Consider the following 23,030-nt stretch of genomic DNA (forward strand, 5'->3'; position numbering starts at 1 on the left):
CGGCGCAGAGGCGGAGGGCGGCATCGAAAGTAGAGATGCGACTACATTATCCAGCATGCAGCGCGACACAGCTGTCAGCAGCTGGGTGATTTACTGTGGATAAAGCTTTGTAGTTCTTTTTTTAACCAGCATAGTCATAACCCCTATAGACGCTCCCTGTCGTGCGAGAGAAAACTGAAATTAAACTGGAAAACTGTCAGACTGTCACAGCTCAGTTTTTTTTTATCTGAATGGTTTCAGAGTGTGATGCTCTCCTTCTCTCCAGCTTTATAATAAAATCATGCGCCTTACCTTTCCGTACAAGTCCATATTGAGTCTATTTTAAAATGCACTCCAGTGGCTATAATAAACTCCCAGCTGGGCAGATTTTTTTTTCAGGAAGGAAATATAATGGCCTCTCCTTTTGCGTCACTCTCGGTCGGTCTTGCTGCCGTCCCCCCGCCCATGCAACCAGCTCCGCTTCACAGAACAAGCGGCTGAGCAAATAAGAGAGGCCTGAGTGGTGATGAATATTGTTATTGTGAGCCTTTCAATGGGAGCAAGTGCAGGATGAGGCCGAGGCGGAAGTGCATGGAAATGGGCATATTTTGCAATTGTAATTACATCGGCCCTCTTTTAGGCATATATTAACACCTGCATAATTCATTTGAGATGTGCAAATGCGGAACTGCACTGTTGCCATGAGGAAATTAAGACTTATAGGGTCATATCAGCATTTTTCTCCTATATTAGCCTGTTCCCCTGTACGTTTTAACCCTTTGAAACCTAGATCAGTTTTCTTGTGCTGTCTCCAGGCGCCTTTCAAAAGCATTTACACGTTTGAAACGTCATCAGATTGCTTTGATTTCTTTCAAAAACATGGAGGGAAAAAGGCAATTAGCATTATGGCATGAAATGTACCACAAACTGAACACACACACACACACACACACACACACACACACACGTATACATATATATATATATATATATATATATACACACGTGGAAATGTATCCATCTTAAGAGATAGAGAATACTTACAGAATTATCTAGTGAGTGGAAAAATCTCAAGAAAACCAATGATATGATTATTATAATCATACATTTTAAATAAGGTTAAAGTACATACGTAAATACATTTATAATTAATATTTATTATTTTTGTTTAATTTAGCTCAATCTTTTCCAGTTATTTCTTTCTTTCTTTCTCTATTTATTTAATCTTTGCTTATTTCTGGCAGTTTTCTAGTAACTTTTTACCTATATCTTGCCAGTTTTTGCCATCTTTCCATGTTTTTACAAAAAATCAAGCCAGTTCGTTTCAAAAAGTTAAGTAACCAGCCTTAACTATCTCCCACTGCTCTTGAAGCTCAGCCTAATAGTTCACGCACCGTGCGCTAAGAAGCCAGTCAGACACAACAGGCATTACGTAAGTGTGGACTACAACTCATACTGGCTCTAGCTGCGAGGACTGTTGTATCTGGCAGTTAGCAGACATTTGATAGGGCGTGTATGAAGTTATTGGGCGGGCTGTGGCGCTGACTGACTGCACTTTGACTGGAGGATCTGTGCGTGCAGGCTGGTGAGTGCGCAGCAGAGGGGCGGGCCAGGTAAGGTCGTACAAACATTTCTGTCTCCACAGATTTCGACTGTTATAACTTCACAAATGTGTCAAAGCTGAACGCTACAAGTGCGAATCTTTCTCGTAAGTAGGTCAGGTCATTTGTTCGCTCACTTTTGGCTACTTTTGCACCGATTTCGTCGAGAATCCGAAATCATAAAAATATGTTGGAGTGTTTGCACGCTGCTTTGGGGTAATTCAGAGTCATGGCTCCTCCGCACCTGTTTTCCAGAATGCGAGCATTTACATTGAACTATCGTTAGTAGCCAAAACAGAGATACCACTTTAGTAACAGTGCATGGTTTTAGGATGGTAAACAAACTTTTCTAGAAGGTTTCTCCCTGAGAAAAGACCGCTGTGGCACCATCTGCTGTTGGAAAAGGTGCTCTGGTGATATTTTGCTAACAGCTCTAGGAGGTAATGTGAGGTAATGATTGGCAAAGAAACATTGGCAGATTCAAATAATTGTTGCTTTATAAGCACACTGACCTCTTGATACTGAGATGAGCCATGTCTGTTTACAAAGAGAAACTGTTTGGTTATTTTTGTCCAGAGCCACCTTACACTATATATATCCTGTATTTAACCAGCTAAAAGACTCAGTGAGATTTAAAATCTTTCCAAGACCTTAATGTTCTTAAATAACATTCAGCAGTTTGATACCACCAGATGACCAATGTTACAGAGTTATTTTGTTTAGCACAAAATCAACAGATTATAGTGTGTAATTATTTGTTTTAATCAACTGGATTTGAAGACCTTAAAACATATGTATTCCAACTTTGGATGATATGAAGAAAATCAGCTATCTTTACATTATATATTCAGACCACATACCTCGATACTGATGTTGCAATGATATTGTAGTGTTGACCATTGGTGCTTTTACAAAATATTTAAATTATGAAATTTTTGATAAATAATCATGAGTAATTTGGTTAAATGGGTAATAGCAAACAATAGAACAGATAGAAAAGTCCGTTAAGTTCAGAAAATTTCATCACTTTACAACATGTATGATATTACAGTGTCCAAAATCTATTACAATATACAGTGTATTTCATATCACAATATGAATATAATATCAATATACTGCCCAGCCCTTACTCCAATAATTTATTCATTTAACTTTATTTCTCAAGAGCATAGACATTGGCAAAGATAGTTTTCAAATCGTGATGGTAATTGGTGGTTTCTTTACAAAAGTGTCAATACAAAAACTTTACAGTTTGTCTTGTATATTCATGGAACATTTTCGAAGTTGCCTGATTAATTGGTTTTGGCCAATATCGGTTTTTGGCTATTTGTTGGCTGGTAAGTAGCAAGAAAATGCAGAACAGAGGTGACAAGTGACTTAAGTTATTTAGAAACTGTGTCATTGTTACATTATTTCTTTACCGGAGAACTCAACTCTGACAAGTTTGTAAAATATGTAGCACAGCGTCACTACAACCTGACATTGTTCATGCTCCGAGGGGGGTGCGGGGTCATATTGTTTATCCCTACAGGAGTTTGGGACCTTTCCAGGCATGACTGTAATGGTTAAATTGGGTATCTTGAGCCAAAACATTAACATTAAGCCTAACCAAGTGTTTTTTTTGTGCATAAGCATAATCATATGTTAACCCCAGCATAGTTACAACATAAAATTGAAAATTGAAAGGTAAAGTTTTAACATATCACATTTTTTTTTAAATATAAAAAGTTATAGTACAGTGGCTTGCCAACTCAGTAGTCCTCATTCTGAAACCCACCTCCTAAACTCTGGTTGGTTGACTGTTTCTTCAGAAGAACCATCAATGAGCACAAAACAGTTATCATACAATAACGCAAACATAAATGATCTCCATCAAAAATGTTTGTTTCATGCCTTCTGTTAAAAAAAAGACAGAATATTTGATGATACAGTATATCCTTCTCTCTTTATTTGATAGGATGGCAGCTTCAGAGTTAAAGGGAGAGAGAGAGAGAGTGGATGATGATGCTGCAAAGGGCCTCAGGTCAGAATCAAATTCGCGGCGGCTGCAGCGAGGACATAGCCTTTGTACGTGGGGCGCCCGCTTTATAGGGAGAGCTAGTGGGCTCCCCTTGATCATATATCTTTAACCTAAATACAGCAATCACTTTTAAAATCATTAAATATCAACATCAATTGTGACCTCAATAATCTAGTATCAGCTGAGCTGAAGAATATTATAGCCTGGAGTTCTTCAGAAATATTTCCTTATAGTAACATTTTATGCAAGATGCAGTCATTTCTTCCCTCATTCACTGTATTTGTAGCCTTACTGGAGACAGTTTACAATGGAGGACTCCATTGAGGTGATTCTGCAAGACTATGGCAAGGTCCGTCCTACCAACAAGCCCCATCCCGTCCTGTCAGCCTGCTTAGGCACTCTGCTCACAGGCCTGTATGGACTATGGAGCCTGTTTGCTCTGCCGGGATTTCGCAAAATCCCATTCAACCTCAAGGTGCTTAAGATTTCCTTTTCTGTTTGTACCTGCTTGCTTTGCCTTCTTTGCATCCTTTTACATAGCAAATGCTGCATGTTTGTGTGAAATCTATAGAAGCCAACAGTACATAACTTGCACAATAACAATAATTTGCTTATTTTGGAGCGCAGTGCTCCGCTTGCAAGAGGAAAATGGTAAATCGATAACCACTATTATGTTTTATAGAGAGCTGCAGAACTTTCTACAGTTTGTCAGCCTGAAGTGCATTGTTGTAACATAATGGATCGTGTACTATTTCTGTTCAGTCGGTACAAGATGAACAGGAAAACATGATGATCAGGAGCAGATTGTCAGTTAGGTAATGCTGAAGCCCTTTTTGTTGCATGGAGAATCTTAATTTTGTTCTGACATTTAACACAGAATAAGAAATTTTGATGCTAATACTAATTACACAAAAATATGATCAAAATGTAATTGCTTTTGCATGTATGTTTATTTTATCTCTGACTTGTGTTTTTTGGATAAATTACATGATGATTTGTTTATTCTGCTAACTACTGTATATGTTAAAGCCAGTACATCTCAGCTAGAGACGAGAGAGAGAGGCAGAATGTGAAACAGTTTCGTTGTGAGTGGGAGATCAGATTCATGGTTGTACTTTAAATGACATTTAATTTTATTTTAGGTTGTAATTTTTCTTATCTTGCTTATCTGCTGTAGGACTTTAAGACAGATTCAAATCACTCGCATGGTGACTTGCATGGACTTACTTTATGTTTGCACTGTGGTCCAGGTTCCTTACTTGCCCTCTAGCAAAGTTCAGACACTGAACATTATGCAGCTGCTTGAGGGAAGATCAGGTCGCTTAGCAGATCTGGGATCAGGAGATGGGAGACTGGTAAGTGGATTGCAATTGTTCAAAAACATGTATGCGTATGTAGCCAAAAACGAGTGCAAATCTGTCACTGACTCTGTGTTTCATCATTCAAATTGAAATCTGAGTGTGTCGTGTGTGCTTGTGTGTTCTGTCCGGTACTGTAGTTGTATTTTAAATCATCGGATTTATTTTTCCAGGTGTTTGCAGCCTCTTCTGCTGGCTTCCAGTGCACAGGGTTTGAGATTAACTCCATTTTGGTGGCCTATGCCCGGAGCAAGGCCCGCTGGAATGGAGTGCCCTCCAGCCAGGCAACCTTTGTTAAAAAAGATTTCTGGAAGGTAAGATCTTAAAGGAATACTTCACACTCAAATGACCATATCTATGTCATTATTATTCATCCCATCCCCATCCCATTACGTTGAGTTCCCAAAGAAACAGGTTTTTTTTCTCACATGCCACCACGGCGAACGAAGAAACCAAAAACTCAAAGAAGAATTTGATGAATTTAAGTAAAACTGTGCATGTTTAACAACAGTAAAACTATATAAAAGCATCCATTTACAAACTCTCACACAACTCATGCAGCGTGATTCAAGTATCACTTATCCAGTAGCATGCTCAGTACTTCCAAAACAGAAAACCCTCTCTGATGGGGAACTGAATTGAAAAGTGAAACCTATCTATGCTTTCTTTAGTGCCAGACTCGTAAAACATAATTTTACCTTGCTGATCACAGGAGCAGCTGGTCTACCGCTGCCTCAATCTGTAATTTGTTTGTGTTATTGTGTGACTTTAGTGAATCCGAACAACCCCTTTAAAACACCAAAGCAACACAATAACACAAGCAAACTATATTGTTTGTGGCAGTGGTAGACCAGCTGCTCACGTGTTCTGAGGGGTTAAGTTACTGTTTTTGTCAGTGGAGTCTGCCTTTGAAGAGAACATAGATAAAGTTCACTTATAGTTCAGTTCCCGGTCATAACAGCTGCCAGTTTAGGAAGTACTAGGCATGAAACTGAATAGATGAGTTTACACTACATGAGTTGTGTGAGAGTAAACAGATGTTTTGATCTAGTTTTGCTGTTGTTATACAGGGACCCCTAAAACTTCAATTCATCAAGCATTATCTTAGTTTTTGGATTCTTTGTTTACTGGAGGCTTGTAAGAAAAATAAAGTTGTCTTTACGCATTTAACGTGGCGTGGGCTGAGTAATTGATATGCAAATTGTCATCTGGGCGGTGGAATGTCCCTTCAATAAAAATATTTTCCTGAAGTTGCTTTGTGACCATTTTTGTGTCTCCTTTCATAGACTGATTTATCTACCTACAACAATGTGACAGCTTTCCTTGCTCCAGGAGTGGTGAGTTTTCCACCTATCGCGAATTATTTCTTTCCCTTCCCATAGATATTTTGATACTGTTTAAGTCAAATAGCATTCATAGCATTTGATTACTAAGTTACCGATTTAATCTTTTCTGATTGGTTTGAAGATGGCAGCCTTGGGCGAGAAACTATTGAAAGAGCTTCCTGAGGATGCATGTGTCATCACTAGTCGTTTTCCTTTCCCCAACTGGCCACAACAATCATGTGTCGGCTCCGGTCTCGATCAGACTTTTGGATATGACATCAGCACTGTACGTGCACACCTGAGAAAAGAACTGAGAGCATTTGTGTGTTAAGTCTCAGACTGTGACTTAGCACAAAACAAAATAGTTTTCTTGCTCTGTCACTCAGCACTAAACCCTCCAGACAACTCTCTGTTTTCTTTGACCAGAAGTGAACAGAAATGTGATATTTAAAGGAGTGCTGGACAAAGAAAACACATTTTGAGCAGGTTATAAAAAACACTAAGAGAAATAAATTTGTGATACTTGTCAGTTATGATCACTGATCAGGAAGGATCCTTCTGAAAGATGTCTTTGAACATTGCCAGGATGAGAGGGACTGTGACTAAGCAACATGTCAGGGTTATTTTGACATCATGTATTCCCTGCAGTATTTGTTCCATCTTTGCACAGCCAGAACAGGCTGAGCTTTTGCCATCTTGCAGGCAATCTTGATATAAATACCACTGTGCATGTCTATCTGGAATATGGCCATAGATCTTTTTCTAAGAACTCCTTCACTACGAATAATTTTACATTCACATCAACACAATAAACCTACTTAGTAGCTTGCAACAGGATGTCAATAAATGTGTGTGTTGTTCAGTTGTTTGTTCCGCTTTGCTTTTGTGTGAAAAAATTCAAATGTTGTTTTTACTTGTGTTTAATCAAGAAGTTAAAAACACTTCAGCTCAAGGCCATTTTGAGATTTAACCACAGGGTCTCCTGGCTGCCACTGAGTGTAAGCACAAAGACGTTTTATTTCTTGCAAGGTGCAGAATAATTATCTGTGTCACGTGAGCCTTGTGAGTCGTACAGAATTAGTGGCAAAATAGACACTTGAGTCTGAGGGCCATGGTTATATGCATTACCCTCTGTTTATTTCGTAGCAGTAAAGCAAGAGAACTAAATGTGCCAATGAAAAAGCGATTAGTTTTTGATTCACATTTGAAACAACTGCAGTTGACGAAAGTGCTTAACAGTCAGAAAATGCAAAACAGATAAATACAGATACAAACGACAATAAGAACATAGGAGAGAATAAACATAATAGAGCACATTGCAGCACAGCAAAGTGTGAGGCACAACAAAAGATTAAATAAATGTAAGTTGTCATATTCAAATTAACAGTATGCCAGAGTAAAGAAGTGGGTTCTTAGCAGCGACTTAAAAGTTACTATTGCTGGAGCATTTTGGGTAAGCTGTTTCAGAGTTTAGGAGCAGCCACTGCAAGGGCTTGGTAGTCGCTGGTTTAGTGTGTAGTTCTGGGAACATCCAGGAGCATCTGGTCAGTCAACCTTAGTGCTCTTATGAAGATACAGTAAGTCCTGTAGATATACAGCCTTTCCACTCACTGTTCACACTCCACTGAACAGTCTAGTAAAGTCTCATACATCAGGGTCCAGTTGAAATACAGTATACCATTGTCTTTGGTAAACATAGTTTCAAAGGCAGAAATGTCTACTACCTGCACTTTATCTTAATTGTGGTCTATCTAAAATCTCCACCTGAGGGTGCTAGTGCTCCAAACTGGGATTGGTGCAAAAACACAAGAAGAGCAGAGCCTGGACAGAATACAGATAATGTTTATCCTCTGCATGGTGGATAATTTGTCCACCAAATGCATTATTCTTACAGCGCTTTGAATTAAATTTTGCACCAACAGGTCCATTAACCTTCCCGGATTCTATGAACAAAATGTTTAAATTACAGAGCTTGTGTGTGTGTGTGTGTGTGTGTGTGTGTGTGTGTGTGTTGTGTGTGTTGTGGGTGGCGGCTTGTGATGCAAATATTCTCATGAATCTATACAAATTATCACATAATAGAATCCACAGGGTGTTTTATGCCCTTTGATTTCATGTCAGTACCATCATCAACACAAATGTAGCCTACATGCAAGGTAATCGATACCAGGCAGACCTAATGCTCTCGTTTCACACCGTGACGTCAGAGGGAGGGCGGCAGACAGCGGGGTGGGGTGGGTGCCAGGGTATAAATACTCAGAGACGGACTCTCCGGACTGCATTCTGAGTGCGGGAAGATCAGCCTTCTCTCATGGAAGTACAGAGAAACATCAGCCCCCAACAGACGAACAGCAGCAGCATGTGCGAGTCGACTCAGAGGTCGAGCGAACCTCGCCGAAAGAGGATGGATGAGCGCAGTGCGCCATCGGAGATGGCCAGGATAATCACTGACCCCATCACGGGGAAGTGCTACTGCCGTGGAAAAGTTTTGGGAAAGGTAGCGCACGCGTTCAATCTGTAGCCGACCTTTTTGGATCTACCGAGTTACCCGGAAGACGCAGCATGTTAACGGTGTTTTTCCTCTTTCCAGGGAGGGTTTGCTAAATGCTACGAGATGACCGACCTCTCCACCAGCAAAGTTTACGCAGCCAAAATCATCCCGCATGCACGCGTCTCCAAACCTCACCAACGGGAGAAGGTAAGCGCGCGAGCGGTTCCGGCGCCTGTGCGTGTTTGGACAGCATGTATATCTATATAAAACACTAATTAGTGAGTAATATTGAGTTTCACTCGTCACCATTTTGCCTCTTCCCCTGCTAGATTGACAGAGAAATTGAACTGCACCGAGCGCTGCACCACAAACACATTGTGCACTTTTATCACCATTTTGAGGACAAGGAGAACATCTACATCCTGTTGGAATACTGCAGCAGAAAAGTAAGTGCTGTTTATCAGATAGTTCAGTCTCCAACCAATGTGCTTTTTCTCAGCCTCTGCTGTGTCTTAAATTTCAATAACACCTGCATTGCACCCAAAGTCAATGAGGCAGTACAGAGGAGGTCTGCACCCTCTACAAAATACCTCTAATGTTTAAATTAATTGTATGAGACAGACAATCTGTATAACTCCCTACAATTTCACAGTTTGAATATATAACCATTAATAAAGTATGAGAAAAATGTGTTTCCATAGATTAATCATACTTCAGAAACAGCTCTATAATAATTTCTCTGTCCTTTTACAGTCGTTAGCCCATATCCTGAAGGCTCGAAAAGTGCTCACCGAGCCAGAGGTGCGATATTACCTAAGACAGATTGTGTCTGGATTGAAGTACCTGCATGAACAAGAGATCCTTCACAGAGACCTGAAACTCGGTAAGGAATCTATACACAGCGGTGACACACTAAAGTACTAGTGAGACACTTGGTGCACCATTTTAAAAGATGCACTCTGCACAAACCCACTTCTTCCTTTGATTATTCTGCAATCACATTCACCAGAGATGGAGATCTGTGCACTGTTTAGCCTTTGATGCTGGGTTCAATGTCAAGTGCTCATCATCTTATTCCCTCTCTTCCCTACAGGTAACTTCTTTGTGAGTGATTCGATGGAGCTGAAGGTCGGGGACTTTGGTCTGGCTGCCAAGTTGGAGCCAGCGGGAAACAGGAGGAAGACGATCTGTGGAACTCCAAACTACCTGTCCCCTGAGGTGCTCAACAAGCAGGGCCACGGCTGTGAATCAGACATCTGGGCCCTGGGCTGTGTAATGTGAGTAGGCAAACTGTTAATTCACCATTAGATACTTAAAAGGTTTAGTAATGATCAAAATATTATTGAGAGATTAATGATAGATAATCAGCTTAAAAAGACACATTAGCATCATATTTCATGCTTGTGTAATCCTGATTTACCTACAGTAAAGTGTTTTTTTAGTGATGGCAATCATCTCACATTTGCCCTCCATCCCACTCCAGGTACACCATGCTGTTGGGGAGGCCCCCATTTGAAACCACCAACCTAAAAGAGACATACAGGTGTATTAGAGAGGCGCGTTACTCCCTGCCCTCCTCGCTGTCGCCACAGGCTAAGCAGCTAATCACCAGCCTGCTCGCCAAGATCCCAGAGGACAGACCTAACCTGGACCACATTCTAAGGCATGACTTCATCACACAGGTGAGACACCGTTTTCACCCTTCCTGTCTGACTGTCTCGCTGAATGTCACACTGTAGGAGTATGACAATGACCCTCTTCCCATGAGCCGCACACTGACCCACTTTCATTCTCCGCAGGGCTTCAATCCAGAGCGTCTGCCGGCTAGCTGTTGCCATTCAGCACCAGATTTCCACGTCTCCAGTCCCGCCAAGAGCTTCTTCAAGAAAGCTGCCGCGGCGCTCTTTGGTGGGAAGAGAGACAAGGTTAAATACTATGAAACTCTGAGTGAGTATTACACAAACTGCTGAGTGCTCACGCACCACTTAAAACACCACTTAAAACACCTGGCAGTTAGTTTTCACTCTGTAAAATTGTGGTTTCTCCAAGAGACACCATTACATCTAGTTTATAAGACGATTGCAACGTGTCACATTTTATCCCATACTGCTTGATGTCTCTGCTGCTGGTTAAAAGGTCATGCTCTGATTTTGTGTTTGTGCTTTCGTTGCCTTTGATAGATAAGTTAACCAAAGAGGAAGAGGAGATCTACAAAATGCAGCATGACCTGGAGAGAACTGTCATCAGCCAGCAACAGAGCAAAAAGATTTCCGAGGTAAGAGATCATTCATTCAACACCGAACAGGGATTTACAAAAGTGTGGGTGCATTATTCATAAAGCCATTAACTAAACAGGCAGATTTGAGATGTGTTGAGGAGAGTCCTATGAGTCACTCTGATGCTGTGCTAAAAGTTTATAGCAAACACAGTTTCCGAACAAGCAAAAGCACTTATCATCAACCTTTAAGCCAACCACTTTGCATCTGTGGGTGACTGCTTAGTCATAGTAGGAGGAGATGATCCAAACTCACAGATTCTAACCTCTTTCGTCACTGATTCTCACCTTCAGACTGGAAGTGCACTTCCGCCATCTGCCGAGAGCCCCGTTGCCCTGGCAACGGAAAGCCAGTCGACGACACGAGATACCATCCGTCTGATCGTCAGAGGGAGTCTGGGGAGCTGCAGCAGCAGCAGTGAATGTAAGTTCACTAGCCACATTTCTCACATACACAGACATATAGATATGATGTAACACTATTTTAATGTGTAATTTGCACACAGAAAAACTGGATACGTGCATCAGTGATAGAGCGATGTGATGCATCAGCTAGAGTGCATTAAAGTAATTTCTTGTACTGTACATCATGCTAAATGACCCCCTGTTGTTATTGTCCATAAAGGTCTAGAAGACAGTACGACAGGGAGCGTAGCTGAGACTGTTGCAAGCGTGTTGAGGGGATGTCTGGAGAATATGCCTCAAGGTGAGTTGATATGTTGAAATGATTTGCAAAGGGAAAAACCTTTTACATGTTGGCTAATTATTGATCAGATGATTCCACACTGATAGTTTTTGTGATACGGCAAAAGGTCATTATGTGTATTCATAAATGCAGGGCTGTGTATTGGCAGGAATCGGACAATATTATACGTATCATGATACAGAGGTTATGATTGAAAATAGTGATATCAGTGCTTAACCATTAATTAATAACCAAGACCATTTTAAAATTAGTAACTCATGTCGGTCTATAGGTTAATTTGCTACTCTTCAGTGTAATCAGCAGTTATTACCAGTGACGCCGTCCTGACTTAACAGTGATGCTGTGGAAATATGATGCCCATCCTCCAGTCTACCCAAGTTGCACCGGTTCAATATTGAGCAACAACAGGCACTTTAGCATTGTTAGTTAAGTTATCACTGTTAGCTTTGTTAGCACCATTAGAAGTGTCAGCACAGTTAGTGGTGCTAACATAGTTCACAGTACTTAAGGGGAACGCTAAAGGCTGAAAACAAAGCCTCTTACTCACTGGGTGACCTAAGGGGAGACTGTATGATGACCACTATGTTTTCACGTTTTTGATCACCAGCTGTAATTTTGTATCACTGCTAGCTAGGTTGGGCAGTGGGCACAGCTAACATAAATGAAAATTAAGGGCAAGACATTTACAACACCAAACATTTAAAATTCACCTCCTCTAAATTGAGAGTGTTTTAAAATGCAGCACCTAAGCTCAACAAGTCAACTGGACTGAAAAGAAAGCCCTATTGTGTCAGTTTTTTCCTGGAGGAAATTTTGGAGTTTAGTTTATGTCTCAGGTGCTTTGCCAAAGTCAAGGATTGTTTGAGATTGCACTGTCAAGGTTGTTCTTCAAGTCTCACTTGTGATTGTACTCTAATCCTCTTCGTCTGTGTTCTCACCCTGCAGCCAACGACATTCCTCAGGGTTCAAACTGCTGCAATCTTCAATGGGTGACTAAATGGGTGGACTACTCTAACAAGTATGGCTTTGGCTACCAATTGTCTGATCACACCGTGGGAGTTCTCTTCAACAACGGCACTCACATGAGCCTCCTGCCAGACAGAAAGTATGCACCTTTTTATGCTTTCGCAACACTCCGCCTTCAATTTGACAGTTATTAGTCACTGCACATAATGGAGATGGCTTGTTTGAGCATGCTGTAGTACATTGAGCTATTTTGAAGAACCTGTTAGTGGTTTGACACATGAACCAAATTGAAGGGATGGCTTGGCTTGTTAAATCTGAACACATTACCTTGTTTTTGCCAGAAAGTGAAGAAAATTATGTATATTTCAGACTCTATTTCAACCACTAACACCTTAATTGTCAAGAATACCACCAGATTTTGAATGTCAAGCAAATCCATTTATTTTTGGTCCATTTATGGATGCATAACTCTGTTAATCGCCTTCTCTCCAGGACCATCCATTACTATGCAGAGTTGGGCCAGCACTCTGTTTTTCCCACTTGCGAGGTACCTGAACACTTTGTTGGCCAGGTCACTGTCCTCAAGTACTTTTCCCACTACATGGAGGAGAACCTCATGGATGTAAGTAAATCTCTCTATTCCCCCACACCTCTTTCTGTAATCTATATCTCTCTTGATATTATGTGTCTTTTGTTTTTCCACCCCCTGAAGCATTAGAAATGCTATCTTTCATGTTGCAACCTGTCTAATCCTTCTGTGTTGCTCTTCTGCTTTCTCAGGGTGGGGACCTGGGTAGTATGACCGATGCACACATGCCCAGACTCTACCTTCTGCAGTGGCTCAAGTCCGACCGCGCCCTCATGATGCTCTTCAATGACGGCACTTTCCAGGTAAACACACGGGAAACACAGCCGTTGCTGGGCATGCTTAGAGGAGTTTAGGTGCAAAGCAACAGTGTTCAGATCAACAGAGAAGAATTTGACTAGAAATCACATAAGAAACAGATAACTTGCAATTGTCTTTTCCAGCATTTGATAAAAAATAAACTCATTTATATTTTTATCTCCAAAGATCAACTTTTACCACGACCACACAAAAATTATCCTGTGCTGCCAGAGGGATGAGTACATACTGACATACATCAACGAGGACCGCGTCTCCAAAACCTTCAAACTCAGCTCCCTGCTGACATCCGGATGCCCCACTGACTTGCGCGAACGCATGGTGTACTCCCTTAACATGCTTCTTCAGAGATGCAGCTAAACCTAAAAACCTTCATCATGTGTCATGGGTGGCGTTACACAGACAAATCTTGCATTGTGCTGCCGCATCAGTGCTACAGCAGCGCCAGGATTCATGAGGAATCTGTCTGGAAAGGACGAGTTTGAGGGTGGACCTGTGAAATTACATTCCCTCACTGTTGCACCTTCATGACTCAGCAGAGGTGCAGGTGAAAAAATAATACAGACAGACTCTGTGGCTGAGGAGAATGAAATGTAGCACAATGACAGAGGATGGTAAAGGGCTGATTTGTATGTTGATTGTTGGAAGGAGAGGAAAGACTGTTGGAGCGAGTATGTTGGTACGAATGTGAACCCCAGATGTTTTGGGGAAAAAAGGAATGTTTGGGAAGTAGAGACCAATGCTGGGCTGGCACCAGCTTAAATGTGTACAGTGTAGTTGATGTAGTTTTATAGAGGCAATCCATAAACTGATGCTCTGAATGTAAACAGAGCTTGACTGTGGAACATTGTAAATTATGTACAGTGTCTGTCGCAGCCGACTCATCAATGCAGAGAAATGATTTGTGGACGTGTTTGAATGCTACAGAGTTCGGCTGTTTGTATGTGTGAGTGAGTGGGAGACGTGTAACATCACACTTAATTTTAAAACTGTGATTTGTTCTCTTTAATGTCGGATGGACTCAGCACTTTGAGCTGGGAATCAGATGGGGAGGAAAGAGGAGGAGAGAATTGCATTAAAAAAAACAATACTAGGGGACTTTTAAGGATCCCTTAAGAGCCATTATCACTATGGTTGAAAATGTCCTAAATAACTTATTGTGTAAAAAAAAAAGTGCAGTATTTATTTATTTAATAATAAAGAGGATTTTCTAAAAAAAATTAAAACAAATCTCCTGAGTACTTGTCCTTCTCTTGAGTGTTTATACCCACTTTTATTTCCAGACACACAATTTTGTCTCATTCTGCCTGAAGATGTTATTAAATGTTCACTGCTATTAGGCTTCCTAAGTCTGCCCTCAAAATATATGCCTGAATTTAAAGGGATAATTTGCCCACAAGATGACCATTTGTAAATAAATTAGTCATGCTGTTTTAACTTGAAGTCGTGAAGAAAACTTTGTTTGTTTTTTTTTTTTACATGCCTCCATGGAAAAAAAAATATTGATGTATTGATGACCAGGGACCAACAGCAAAACTTTTATGTCAGTTATTACATTATAATCCAAGTCTTATTCAGTAGTATGCTCAGTACTTCCCAAACACATACATATTTGCTAAAACACGTAAGTATTGGAGGGTTGCTTTAAAGACAGTCAGATAAGTTTAATTTTTAGTTCAGTTTTAAATAGCAAGGTTTTAGGAAAAAAATGGGAACTACAGAACATACGGTGTTTCCCACATAATTAGGGTTTATGAAGCAGATGTGTTTTTTTTTGTTCCTTGCCTGTGTGTCCCTTTTTATCAGTCTGTGTCCCCTCTATAAATGCAAAGGCTTTTGCAGGTCTGTGAATGTAACGTAGGTGGAACTCTTTATTTTTTTTACCCTCAGCAGCAATTTGTAGAGTTTTGAGTCAGAGGGTGGATCAGTGGATCAGAGCTGGGCTGACCAGATCAATAGATTAGGGGAGCAGCTGATTTTAAGTGAAAACAAACTTTTAGACCCAGCTCATTTTACAGTTAAGCTTTACTTTCAGTGCGGTTGACATCTGCTGCTTCCCTTGTGCCCGGAAGTACACTCTGTGCTGCGAGAGTGGGCATTAATGAATAATCAAAAATCACAATGTGGTGGCAGATGTTTAAATCATGGTGGGCCACTGCACATAACATGAATCTGTGGAAAACCCTGGACTACAGTTTGATACAGTTTTGCTGTTTTTAATTGTGCCCCCTGATACATCAATAAATAAATGTTTTCTCACATGCCTCCACAGAAAACAGCACACAAAGTTTTCTACACAAATTAAGGTAGCACAGCATGACTAAGTTATTTACAAATGGTCACTTTGTGGGTGAGGTCTTCCTTTAAGTGTTTTTTAAATGCATTTAAACAAACCTAAAAATCAACTGTGCACTTCCTTTATGTGCAATAAGCATATCTTGAGTTTATGTGCTAGATGGTGTGTTGAGATAAGACTGCACTCCTATCTGTGCTCTGGTCCAAGTCAAAGCAGCTATTTTATCTATAAACTTCCACAGGAAATGGGCACACGCAGAGATGGATACTCGATAGAGGGCATGTTTACAGTGAAGTTGTTTGTACTCTGGCTCATGGCTTGGTCTTTGCTGAGTTTTTCTTCCGCAATGATAAATAGAGGAGGATGGCTGAGACTGTTCAATGTGGCTGACTTTGTCTCACACAGGGCACGCGTTACTTCGCATACAAACGAGGGCACTGCGCGACAGATAGGCCAGCTGGGTGGTTTGGAAATACAGAAGAAAAGACGGCCAAACAGTAATATGCGCCCAGGAGGAGAGTCTTATAAAATGACAGCCTGTGTCGTACTGTGTCAGCGATTGCATCAGAGCTCTTGAGGCTATAGTCATTCTTAGACATCCTTTCACATTCACTGACTGTAACCATGGAAACAGGCAACCACTGACCAATTATATGAGAAATCAATGAAAGCTGCGTAAAAGACATCTGGCATGCTCTCTCCATGCTGCAACTCAGAGCTCATGTCACACACTTGTGCTAGAAATTGTAACTTTCTGCCACTGATTGGTGTTTCTGCTCTCTGTTCTCCACACGAGTATCTGATCCAGCTGTCTGTTGAACACCTCTTCACCTTGCAAGCTTATGTAATGATGGAAGTTAAACATGGATGTTTGAGTCATCCCTTTGGATGTTCACTCAGAATATCTGTGCTCTTCAGAGTTCAATAATGAATGCCTCATGCATAAACATACCCACACAGACAGAAGCAGAACAGGAAGTAGCCTACAAGAAGAAGGAGCAGGAATTATTCATGACGACACCTCCCGATCTGAGTGTGCGTGTTTTGACAGTAATGGCCCCTGGAATGGATGCTCCAGTCGGATAGAAATAGATTTCGTTGTTGATGTGAATTTTTCTGGCCTTTGAGGGCATTTTAAGCCCTGGTCCTAGCATCTGAAAAGAAGTGCAGCATCTCCATCAGATGGATGCAATGGGAACTAAATTAATAACAGACTGTAGCCTCTTTCTGAGCAGGCAAAAGGAAAAGTGGTCGTCTCTCAGAGGTTATGTGAGAAAAAACATTTCCTACACCAACGTAGATTCAGCGGCCTTAATGATTATTGTGAGCGAAATTCAGGTAAGTCAGTATCTCTTCTGTGAGTCAGCAAATGTTCGCTGATCATCTTTATTGGCCTCATGGGAACTTTCTACACAGCAGTTGAGCAGAACACGTAGATAAACTAATTAGAAAACCCTGGGGAGTTTAAAATGCTAGGAGTGCAAGTTCACTTGATGTTCTTAGTGTCACTGTCATGTTCTAACACCGCTGGTTGTTAGTATCACCCGCACAAAGCTGCTGCTACTCAGTAATGTCACGTTGACACTGGAAAAAAAGTCTTGTGCATGCGGATGGACTTAGCTCTGGAATGAGTCTAAGCTGGAGTGACAAAGGGGATCTTTATACCTCTGCTTCTATCAGAAAGTTCTCTGCAGGCAGAGGAGTGAGTCAGTTTGGCATTAAAAGTGATAGTAGGCACATTCTGCCAGAAAAAAAGCACACTTTGATACGTGCACACACTGGGATGCACTTCGGGGATTAGAAGGCCTTTGCATATCAAATGTCAGCACTCCTCCTCCTACTATATGGACAAAAACAGATGTACTGTAGAGGTAGCTGGGATGACTGTAGCTTTGCCCATCCTCTGTTGTAGCCTACAGTATCGACTGGAAAGATGAGCAATGCACAGCGGTCAACCTTACAAAGTTGTCAGTGCAAACTTGGTCAAATAATGTAGTCTTAAAAAGAACACACGTGCAGAGTGTGTTTAAACAAGAAGGCGTATGTTTGCTTCCTAACCTATTTGGTTTCTTTTTGAGAATGACTCACCATGTATGATGCAGTGACCACTTTTTCTCAGTAATGTAGCCCGCTGTTCATACTTCCTCATCTGATTCATATAATTTTCTACAATCAGATTGCTGCAATATTTTTTTCATGGATGAAAATGTGCTGGCAGGTAAAGACATTGAGGGCCTGCAAACTTAATACATAAATAAATTTTCTTTAACTAAAAGAAAATACAAGCAGTAATCAACAAATGCTGATTACTGCTTGTATTTTCTTTTAGTTAATTTAGTATTTTAGCTTTCAGCTTATCTCTATAAACACATATCTCCATATGAATGCAGAATCTTCAGGCAATGGGATAAGATTTTAGTATGGGAGGTATTATGGTGTCTGACTGTAGTTTGTTTGTAGTACGAGTAGTATTAACCAGTCACGTTTGGGCTGGCTTTGGTTGCATGCAAGTAAAAAGTTTGCAGGGAAACTAAAAAACTAATAAATATAAATAAATAAAAAAAACAGTCTGCATGAAAACCAAAAGAATTGTAACGGATTGGCTTAAATGCAATCTTAAAACCTGCTGGCTACTATCTGACGATGATTTCGCTTTTTATTAGTTTTTTTAATTATCACTTTTAAATTTATAGAAAATCAGAATCCAGCTTATTTCCAAGCAGGTTTTTTAATTACCAGGAATTTCCTTTGGTGTTTTGGTGTATAAGACACGGTGAGGGAAAGTAAAATAAAAAAAAGTATTGCCACAATCAAGAAACACAGATACAGAATTGAAGGAAGTGATTCTAAATATGTGAAAAAATATTACACAAAATAAATGCAGAATATTTTTGATTAAAATAAAAAAGAGCTGTGCAGTTTTTAGAGGTGGTAGTTTATGCAGAAATGCGGAAACTTGGCCAAGGAATGAGCAGAGGAAATATAGAAATTACCCAGAGGCTAAATCGTCATCAGAGCGCTATCCATAATCCCCAAAATATTGTTTGTTGCCCTCACTGATCGCTGAAGCGCTCCGATATAAGCTTGCGGCACACTGAGTCATGCTGTAGTCCAGAGCGGCACTGAAGTCACATGTTTCATTTAACATTTATTGCGAGCTCAGACACACACACATACACAGATTCCTTCCGGAGCATCACATGAGCCAAACTGTGTATTTTTCTTGCAATAAATAGTTAAACTAAAATACCCAAAAGCAATCAATTGGCTATCAAATTTGCACAATGTTCCAATTATCACATAGCCTAATGTTTGGACTTATTAAATGCCTGAGGCTAATGGAGGTTTTCTTTATTCAGACATTAATCACACGTGCCAGAAACTCAGCTGGACGTCCTGAGATGAACCATTGCACACAGCCTTCCTCACACTGCTGCTGGATTGTCGCAAAAGCTGCCATGTGCAGCAGATGAGCATCACAGGCGGACCGTTATAATTAAGTGAGTGATTTTTCTTTTTTTTTTGGTTCAGTTTCTCTGATAACAGATTATGCTGCATCCATCTCCTCCAATTGCACTGGCACCCTCCTCTCTGATGTCATTTGAGAGTGTGACTTCCTCGAAATGGGGTAATGACCTGCTGATGTCTTTAATAAAAACATCACATGGCTTTGTGTGGGCAGACAATGGTGAAAATAAGACTGAAGAGGGGAAAATGAGAAAACTCTGCATGAGCTGCCACAGTAATGAAAAATCCAACACATTGAGCTATTATTCATGAGTAGAAAATGTAACAAACTTACACACTGCAATGTTATATATGCAGTTCCTCGTAAATCCATAGTTCCATATGGTGGCAGAAGCAACTGCAAAACCATCTCTGCTCCTGGAATTTTAGCTTTTTGGGTTGCAAGCCCCGCAGGAACTAAAACTCATCCAAAAGTCCTGCAGCATCAACCTTCCCATCCTGTCATTATAACACAGTAGTTTTACAGATGATCATTGAAATGCACAGGGTTGGGAGATAATTACTGTTTAAGCTCTTCTTTGGAAGAGCTGCAATAAAGTAGAAATCACATTCCAACCATTCCAGCAAATGATAGGGTGTGCCATACTGACTTTCTCAAGTTCCCTTTCTCATACTCAGATTCCTCTTTGCAAAGTTTCAGCTTGTCTGAACTGCTCATGAAGGACAGAGTTTGTCATGTTTTATTTGTTCCAACAAATTTCTTTTGTAAAGCTGATTTTAAACATCTGTACAATAGTTTTTAAACTTGTAAACCTTCTCGGTAATACTTGTTACTGTAGCATCAGAATACTGACTGGAAAAAAATGTATCTGTATCAAATAAACTCTCCAAATAAACATTTTTAAAACTTTTAGCACAGTGCAAAACATCTCTTTAAAGGTCCAGTGTGAGGATTTAGAGAAATCTATAGGTAGAAATTATAATATTCCTAAATATGTTTTCATTGGTTTATAAGATATAAACTATGAAATTAAAAATGATTACATTTTTGTTAGCTTAGAATGAGCTGTTTGCATCGATCAGCCAACACATTAAAACCACTGACAGGTAAAGTGAAAAACGTTGATCATCTTGCCAAAATGTAATATTCTGCAGGGAAATCTAGTCTAGCATTCTTGACACACTCCACCAATCCAATCATCATAGACCAAGCGACCAACCCGTCTTTATGACACTGGCACTCCCCCATGGCAGTGGTCCCTTCCAAAATCCCAAGTCATCACATATTGCGGCTTTGTCAATGGACTTCCGCGTCTACATATTACGCTCTAGATATCCTCCTGCGCCTGCTGTTAACGTTCCAGGATGCCACAACCAATGCTGGGATGTCAACAAAAGCACATGGCTAGGATTAGGCAACAAAAGCATGGGGTTATGTTTGGGCATTCAAAGCACATAGCAACCAGCGCCACAACGTCAACATAAATACGTGGTCAGAATTGTGCCACAAAGGCATGACTGGTTAGGTTTAGGAGACAGAATCACGTGGTTAGGTTCAGGAAAAAACATCATGGTTTGGCTCTTCATTCATATGGGTAGCAAAGACAGGACTCCCAGGTAAATGTCTGTGGTCACTTGGACCCATCAGCCAACCCTCCTGCCCACCCTTTAGGGGCCTTCGTACTCCTTTCATTATGCCGTTACCTGGCTGCATATCATACCGTTGTGAAAGGTGGCTTTTGGCATTGGTAACTTACGCTAAAATTGCTAACAAAGCAGCAGGACACAGGTCGCGCTCAGAGTCAGGTCCGATCCAATGAGGCCACACCGTGGAGAGAATTTCACTTCATTGTAATGAGATGATCAAATTTATGTCCTTCATCTGCCATTGGTTTTAATTAATAATAATTAGTTTTGGCTGGTGTATGAAGCAGGTCATCTTCCACAAAGTCTGTCATGCTGCTGTACAGTAGCCCAGAACAGACAGACCAAACATTGCCTCTACAGAGGGCCATTCACCATTTTGTGTCAGCCACTGTAGCCCTTCCACATGCTTGGTACACAGAAGAGGTTCTGCGATCTCACTGCTAGATGCCACTAAATCCTGCACACTAGACCTTTAACTTAGCTATTAACTTATTATTGCATTCATTTTGCTCACCACACTGAAACTTATATGCACGCATATGCTTAAAAGGGCAAACCGTGATATATGAAGTTCACCCTTGAGTCATCAGCAGAGAAAAATGTGTGGTCCTCCTCCTATTGCTCTATTACAGTACCTATGAGAGGCACATGTTTTAAAGGCTATTTAAGCAGAGCAGTGTTGGTGTAACCAAATGTGGAAAGAGAGGCATTTAGCAAAGATCTGTGAAGTGTGGCAAGTGTTTAAATACAGCCCTGCCTTGTGGGGGGAGGAAACTCCAGCGGCTTCAAAGCAGCGTTTCAATCCTGTGACTCACAGAGGAGATAGAAGGACAAAGCAAATCCCACACACACACACACACACACACACACACACACACACACACACACACACACACACAGACACACACACACGCACACACTTCCCTTGGATTTAGGTGGGGCTGCGTTGCTCAATAAGTTAACATCTGAATTTTAATGTTCATCTCGGGATTCATTCTGGTGCTTTACATCCTGTCATCTCTGCTAGATACATTTTCTGATGTGACAATAACAGAATATGTAAATCATGCATTTCTACATGAATATGTGTCAAGGCGTCATTGCTAGAAGACAAAATTGTTGATATAAGGTTACAGCTTGACTCCGTGTTAGAGCTTTCATAGTGTCATAACTTGCCCACACTGAAGTGCCAATAAAATTGCAAACTAGATATTAGCAGCCCTCTTGAGTTAACACTATGTGCACAGCTCTACAGGCCTTTGGTAATGTTGTGTTTCATTTATTCATTACAACAAATCCCTTATTTATTCATCATAAAATCGTAATATAGTGGCCATTTTTAACATAGTCTAGTTCCTAGGCCACTTAGTCTGCAAGATGTTTCAATTTTGACTCAGAGTCCTGTTCCTTTTTGTGAAGATCCAAAGTACTCACATGGGGTAGGGAAAAACTTGAACAACATTTATTTGTTTATTTGAGTTTTGTTTATTTGAGAGTTTCACTTCTAACACATAAATAATAAAATAAATGATGTAAACAGAAACAAACCTTAGCATTGTACACCACAATTCTATATTCAAAACATACAGAATCGGTCAATCAAACTTTAATAACATCAAAATCTATATAGCACGTCATATCATCATACATTTTTACTAAATATGAATATGTGCTTGGCTCTTACACACAAAGTTTTAAATAATTGGACCATAACGTTTGCTCAGAGATTTTAACAGTGAAAAAGGCACATCCACACACTCAAATCCATGCAAAAATCATGTTTACTTTGCAAGCTTTGCAGTGTTACTACAGAGATAGTCAGTAGTAGCAGTAGTAGTAGTTACACTGTGCTCATTTTGTTGTCACTTTCCTAAGGACTACAATCCCCTTGATGTCTTGCTGCTCAAGACTCAGTGATTGACACAAGTGTTCTGAATTAAGTCTAATCAAGTGATGTTCTCCCAGCTCCTTATACTGCTGATTGCATTTGTTAC

The 23,030-nt window shown here is 40.4% G+C and overlaps 2 protein-coding genes across 6 annotated transcripts; both read left to right on the plus strand.

Moving 5' to 3' along the window:
- Positions 1 to 1,437: 1,437 nt before the first annotated feature.
- LOC121944860 (adenine nucleotide translocase lysine N-methyltransferase) lies at positions 1,438 to 7,145 on the plus strand. 5 transcript variants are annotated; one of them, XM_088076644.1, is made up of 7 exons: positions 2,476 to 3,647; positions 3,887 to 4,075; positions 4,851 to 4,955; positions 5,132 to 5,272; positions 6,245 to 6,295; positions 6,426 to 6,589; positions 6,637 to 7,145. In XM_088076644.1, exons 1-7 carry the CDS (start codon positions 3,579 to 3,581, stop codon positions 6,713 to 6,715), a joined length of 798 nt encoding a protein of 265 aa, XP_087932770.1. In that variant the 5' UTR covers positions 2,476 to 3,578; the 3' UTR covers positions 6,716 to 7,145. The 5 variants fall into 5 exon arrangements, with proteins under 5 accessions (XP_087932769.1, XP_087932767.1, XP_042344729.1 ...); XM_088076643.1 differs by lacking the exon at positions 2,476 to 3,647 and adding an exon at positions 1,438 to 1,564 and having other exon boundaries at positions 6,426 to 7,145; XM_088076641.1 differs by lacking the exon at positions 2,476 to 3,647 and adding an exon at positions 1,444 to 1,592 and having other exon boundaries at positions 6,426 to 7,145.
- Positions 7,146 to 8,553: 1,408 nt separating this feature from the next.
- Positions 8,554 to 14,855, plus strand: plk2b (polo-like kinase 2b (Drosophila)). Its single transcript, XM_042488643.2, has 14 exons — positions 8,554 to 8,780; positions 8,874 to 8,981; positions 9,104 to 9,220; positions 9,528 to 9,657; positions 9,868 to 10,051; positions 10,258 to 10,456; positions 10,574 to 10,721; positions 10,955 to 11,049; positions 11,344 to 11,473; positions 11,675 to 11,755; positions 12,701 to 12,860; positions 13,214 to 13,343; positions 13,502 to 13,612; positions 13,794 to 14,855. Exons 1-14 carry the CDS (start codon positions 8,595 to 8,597, stop codon positions 13,983 to 13,985), a joined length of 1,971 nt encoding a protein of 656 aa, XP_042344577.1. The 5' UTR covers positions 8,554 to 8,594; the 3' UTR covers positions 13,986 to 14,855.
- The last annotated feature ends 8,175 nt before the right edge of the window (positions 14,856 to 23,030 follow it).

This window comes from Plectropomus leopardus, chromosome 4 (assembly GCF_026936395.1).
Source record: "Plectropomus leopardus strain MGB_pleo_1.0 chromosome 4, ASM2693639v1, whole genome shotgun sequence".
NCBI classification, from domain to species: domain Eukaryota; kingdom Metazoa; phylum Chordata; class Actinopteri; order Perciformes; family Serranidae; genus Plectropomus; species Plectropomus leopardus.